This window comes from Genypterus blacodes, unplaced genomic scaffold (assembly GCF_046128005.1).
Source record: "Genypterus blacodes isolate CSIRO-AG114 ecotype Tasmania unplaced genomic scaffold, CSIRO-AGI_Gbla_v1 ptg000158l_1, whole genome shotgun sequence".
In the NCBI taxonomy this organism is placed as follows: domain Eukaryota; kingdom Metazoa; phylum Chordata; class Actinopteri; order Ophidiiformes; family Ophidiidae; genus Genypterus; species Genypterus blacodes.
The window spans coordinates 1,579,001-1,585,000 of record NW_027466959.1 but is presented as its reverse complement, the minus strand read 5'-3'; the positions used below and the strand labels follow the sequence as shown (position 1 = coordinate 1,585,000).

General features: G+C 44.4%; 1 protein-coding gene across 7 annotated transcripts in view; it reads right to left on the bottom strand.

Annotated features, from left to right (window-relative positions):
* The window catches only part of LOC143013797 (uncharacterized), a 4,228-nt gene extending 626 nt beyond the window's left edge, over positions 1–3,602 (bottom strand). For 2 of the 7 annotated variants that reach the window (XM_076167478.1, XM_076167479.1), the window contains exon 1: positions 208–1,849. In XM_076167478.1, the coding sequence (XP_076023593.1) occupies positions 208–754 (547 nt within the window). In that variant the 5' untranslated portion in view covers positions 755–1,849. The other 5 variants (XM_076167480.1, XM_076167474.1, XM_076167475.1 and 2 more) reach the window with 5 other exon arrangements.
* Positions 3,603–6,000: the final 2,398 nt, after the last annotated feature.

The window sequence follows — 6,000 nt, the reverse complement described above, 5'->3', positions numbered from 1 at the left end:
AACCTCTGAAGCAGGAACCTCTGAAGCAGGAACCTCTGCAGCAGGAACCTCTGAAGCAGGAACCTCTGCAGCAGGAACCTCTGAAGCAGGAACCTCTGAAGCAGGAACCTCTGAAGCAGGAACCTCTGAAGCAGGAACAGCGGGAACATGTTGGACTGCAGCTCTTGTGTGAAGCAGCGGCTCACACAGTGTGTCTGGGCTCGTTACCTTGTGCCGTCTGTGCCTCCACTGTGTCGGCCTCGTGCCGGACGTAGCAGACGTACCGGTAGGCGGCGGCCTCGTGCCGGACGATCCTGATGGCGGCGGCGCGGCCCGGCTCTCTGAGCTCCAGCTGCTCTCCTCCCTGGGCGGCGGGCAGCTCCTCCAGCGAGCCGTTCTCCTTCTGTCTTTTCCAGGAGAAGCGGACCAGAGGAGGAGACATGCCTGAGGCCAGACACAGCAGGGTGCTCCTCCCCTGCAGCTGGGCCGTGGGCACTGCAGGGTAAACGCTCACCACGGGCTTCACAACAGAATCATCTGAGGTTTGGCAGCAGACAGCAAACACACAGTCAACACACAGCAGCTTACAGGCCTGAAGTGCACTCAGTGTGATCCTGCTGAGGACAGCAGGAATCGTCTCCGAGGACATTTGAGACCTGCGTTCTCCTATAAAGACCCTGAGAGATGATCCATCAAATATATTTACATCAGGAGTCCAAGTCCCCCTAAAGTGTGACAGATGCATGAACCCAAGCAGCTCCAGTCTGATCAGCATGGACACCTTTCTTTAGTTCTTTAGCAGATGAGCAGAAAGCATCCAGGTCTCTCTCATGTACGTCTGCTCCTGTGGGACTTTACTCAGGAAGGTAGAGGAGCTTTGTTCACAGTTGGACGCTGCAGTTTAACTTCATTCTCATTTCAACACCTTGGTGAATGATTGACAGATCCAATCATGAGCAAGTTCCTACAGGCCTGCATGCACATGTACCTAATAAAGTGGAGACGGCATTCATGGAAGAATTAGATTGGATTGATAAATATAGGAGAAACTAAACCTACATCACATGAATCCTTTTCTCTTTATTTCCTGACTTTCTGCCTCATTCTTATTTCATTCTTGTATTTCTTCACATCTTCATTTGTTTCTTTATATTAAACACAACTTGTTGTTTTTTTCTGAGATGAATTAAATGTATATTTCATATTGATCTTACTGTATATGACATGTTTACATTCATACTGTAGATCTGTCCTTTATGTTTAATCTTATTCAATTTAGTTCATTTATTTAATTTCCTGTCTTTTCTAATTTATTTCAATTTCTCTGCATAGTTGTTGTCTTGTTGTCTTCTATGTTTTATATCGCACCAATAAACACAAAAAAAAATCCTTTTAATTGGCAATAAAATCTATTCTGATTCTGATTCTGATTCTGATTGAAATAACAGATCAATCAAATGATCCATAACATTAATGAGTGACTCAGTTTGTATTCAAGTCAAAGCAGTAAATGAAATCATGATGGCACTGAGACTGAGACCTTCATCAACACTCTGGATGGATCTATAGAATCCTCTTCATCATGGAAATTCACTTCAACCACAGATTTAGTGACAAACAGAGCAGGAAAATGATGAAGAATGATGAAGAATGATGAATACTGATCAATAACTCCTCTGTCATTTCCCTCCTGGTCTCATTCAGGGGAGCTACAGACTCAAACTCAGGTCCCAAGTTGAAGTAAAGACTTCATGATGTTATTCTCATGCAGGATAAACAAAATCATTCAACATAATTCTTCCAGTTAAGCGTAAACATTCTGTCAAAGCAGCCATTTTATAGGAGGGAGGAACTTTACAATCAATAATGATCTTACCTGTTCCATACAGAGCAGTGCCACGGCCAAAGATGGAGGAGTATCCACAGTGAAACATCCCGTAACCAAAACCTCTGCATGTTGAAGGAGTCGGCTGAGCTGCACACGTCTGAACTCTTCATCTTCATCATCAGCTCCATGTTTCAGCTTCAGGCTTCATATCATCATGACTGTCTCATTGTCTTCTGTTGTCTAATTTGATTTCAGCCTTGGTCTCAGCCTTCTTCTGGTTTATGGGTCACAAACCATCAGGTGCAGGTGATGGTGATGTCCTGCTGACAGAGGGACACACACTTTCTTCTTCTCTACGTCAGTGAACGTGTTCAGGACGACTCCACTCACCAGCAGAGTGAGGCTGGAGGCTTTTATTCTGAAAGAGCTGGAGGAGAATGTTTGTCTCTGCGGTGTTTGTAAAACTACTGTGCCTGTGTGTGTGTGTGTGTGTGTGTGTGTGTGTGTGTGCCAGTGTGCCTGTGAGTGTGAATGTGTGTGTGTGTGCCTGTGTGTGTGTGCCAGTGTGCCTGTGCCTGTGAGTGTGTGTGTGTGTGTGTGTGTGCCAGTGTGCCTGTGTGTGTGCCTGTGTGTGTGCGTGTGTGTGTGTGTGTGTGTGTGTGTGTGTGTGTGTGTGTGTGTGTGTGTGTGTGTGCCTCTGTGTGTGTGCGCCTGTGTGTGTGTGCCATTGTGCCTGTGTGCGTGTGTGTGTGTGCCTGTGTGTGTGTGTGCCTGTGTGTGTGTGTGCCTGTGTGGGTGTGTGCCTGTGTGCCTGTGTGCCTGTGTGTGCCTGTGTGTGTGTGTGTTTGCCTGTTTGTGCCTGTGTGTGTGTGCCTGTGTGTGCCTGTGTGTGCCTGTCTGCATGCCTGTGTGTGTAGGTGTGTGAGTGTGCCTGTGTGTGTGTGTGTGTGTGTATGCGTGTGCCTGTGTGTGTGTGAGGTGGTTTTTGTACAGCCTGCAGGGATCCCAGCTCACTGTGGTCTCCTCCTCCTCCTCTCCAACACTGACAGTAGTACGTGGCTGAATGAGAGAGTTTGACTTTGTTGATCTGCAGCTCACAGACGCCCCCATTAATCACAACTCTGAAATCATTTATTTGTGGATGGTTGAAACCTGAATAAACGTCACGATCTCTCAATCTAATACGAAGAATCACTCTGAATGTTTCCTTCTCTCTCTTCTGGTACCATCTTACATAGTCAAACTGGTCAGTGCCTCCACAGCTGAAGGAGACTTTCTCTCCAGCTCTCCTGGTCACTGATACCTGGTCCTGAATCAGCTGTGCTGCCATGGTAACCAGCACTGTAGAGACCATAAATGAAGTTTAGTGGGTCTCCAGGTTGAGTCATCAGGTGCTGATTGGCTGGAAACACTCACCTGAACACAGAGCAGCGGCTGGCAGGAGAAACATTTTGTGGAGTGAAGCTCTGAAGCTCTGCTGAGCTGTGAGATCAGACCAGGGCCACCTGCTTTCTATCAGGTCCTCAAACTTCCCCTGGGTGGAAAGATAAGGCTGCGGCTGGTGATTGACAGCTGAGCGGCTGAAGCTGTTTGATGGTTTCCTGTTGAGAGGGAGGTTTGAAACGCCTCGCTGCTCCAACCATGGAGATCAGCTTCTGCACTCAGGCTGCACTTTAGCAACTTCAACTGGACTCAGCAGGACCAGAACCGAACCTTTGGACCGGCAGCAAACACAGAGTGACAAGAAGACGTTTTTAAACACGTTTAAAGCTTCAACGCTCCACCTGCTTTCTTTCATGTTCAAGCTGTAAACGCAACACTGACGCTGTTTATGATCAATCAATATTACAGCACAATATTCATTAATAAACCAATAAATCTGAGAAATAATAAAATATATATCTACACATTAAAGGAAGAAGAAGATTTGTTTTATTTTATTTACATCTGAATGTGTGATATGTTTCCAACCTGATCAAACAGAAAAAGCCTGAACCTGCACTCCTTCAACTCACAAGGTTAGAATGAAAATGTTTCAAATCAATTATCAACACATAAAACTGATCAACAAGGCTTCAATCCAAACACTGTATTATTACAACAAATAAAGTAACTATCAAAATCCTCAGCTTACCAAACAAATACTGTTCTTATTGTTTACATATATGCCGATTTTTAAAAGTAATAATAATAATAATTATAATAATAATAAAGTATTATCATGTTGACCAATTGCTTTATTTTGAGTGTTTTCTTTGCACATTCTCAGTATTTAATTGTGAATATGACGGTTTTGTTTTTTCCTGTTCCACATCTTAAAACTCAAATTGTTAATTTAAAGGGTGTGCACATAAATCAAAGAACATTGAAGTTATTTAGTGAAGACTGGTCCCTATGACACACTGCTTATTATTTTATTGAAAACGTTTAAAACTGATTTCTGACTAAATCTACATTTATCATGAAGTAGATTTTTCACAATCACGTTACAAATAACAACGGAAAAGGAAGTTTTTATTTAATTTTGAACAAATGATTTCTGGTTTTATCATTGTCTCTTTAAAACTTGTATATTTAAGTCCGTGTAAATAAAAGATTAGATCGCTGTGGCGGAAATTCACGTTTACGTCTTTTGTCCCTGAGGTGGGTAACATATCGCCCCCTTGTGGTGAACTGACGGAAGCACAGACACCCAAATATGCGGGACCATCACCATGACAACACGATGACGCTGCATCTTTACTTTACTAGAGACACTCTACTGACATCTAGTGGACAGAATAGCGCACAGCCTCTCTTACACTAGTTCCCCTGCCGTTCTTCTTTTCCTTCCGGCTGCTTCCTTCAGGGGTCACCACAGCAAGTCATCCGTCTCCATCCACCCCTATCCTCTGCATCCTCTCCTCTTACACCAGCTAACCTCATATCCTCCTTCACTACATCCATATATCTCCTCTTTGGTCTTCCTAGATGATGTCATCAACCTAACAAGATGAAATGAAATGAAAAGAATTTCCCCTGGGGGATCAATAAAAGGGTTTCTTCTTCTTCTTCTACAACAGTGATGCCATCGATAATGATGTCATCACCCATAATGACATCACAAGTGATATCACAGCAGAAGGGGCGCTTCTATAGAGCACTTGCCGGTGAAAATCACGGACAGCGTCATACGTCTCTCTCTGTCTTCCTTCACCTTCTCTGTCTTACTTCAGAAGAGAAGCCAGAGGATCAGAAGTTTGTCCAAGTTTGTCTCTGCAGCGTCTCTGCAGCGTCTCAGCCAAACTCTGGTGAGTGCAGACAGAATCTTGTCAGTTTCAGCAGCAGCATGAGGTCCAGGCTGAGCTGCTCTCACACGTCTCACTTCACTGCTTCAGTCTTAAAGGCTTGGCTCTGGTTCACACACGTTGGTGTTTGTAAACACACGGCAGTTTTTACCGTCAGAGCAAGAAAAGAGCGTCAGGAAGTGTGTGTTTAGCTGCGTCATTGAGTCTCAGCACTGAGCCGCACCCACGGCAACAGGAAGTGAAGTGAGGGCAGCCTGTAGTCATGGTGACCTCATTAAAAGGCAAAGTTCAGCTCCAGAGTGAAAAGGGAAAGTTTAAAGTCAAACAGTCTGAATAGAACTAAAGGGACAAAAGCTTCATGTCCTGATCAATACACAATCAATCCTCATGAAGCTGAGCCTGAAGCTGAGCCTGAAGTCTTTTCATGACGTTTCCTTGAGCGCCCCCTCAGGACAAACCCCAGTCTGTCTGTCTGTCTGTCTGTCTGTCTGTCTGTCTGTCTTTCCCTCCATTTCCTTGGATTCCCTCACATTGATTGGTTTGTTTGAAGCTGTGAAAGGCACAAACACATTCACGCCTAATGTCTTCCTATCTAACACACACAAACACGTTTCAGTATAAACACAACGGTTGGACAAGAGATCCAGGCCCAAGGTGGAAGGTTTGTTACCTGTAACTGTCTTTCTGTGCTTTCTCTGAGTTGTTTTTGTTTAAACTCTGTCAGATCTAATTTAAGAAAATCATAAATATTCCTGTAACATTTTGATGAGAGGCTCTTGTGGTTCTTCCTGCCTCTCACCACACCGTCGCTCAGTCAGAGGAGCCTTCCCTCCTCCATTCTTCACTTCTGTTAGAATGCAATGGCTGACACAGGAAGTTACTGTAGCCACTGCACAATGATCATTA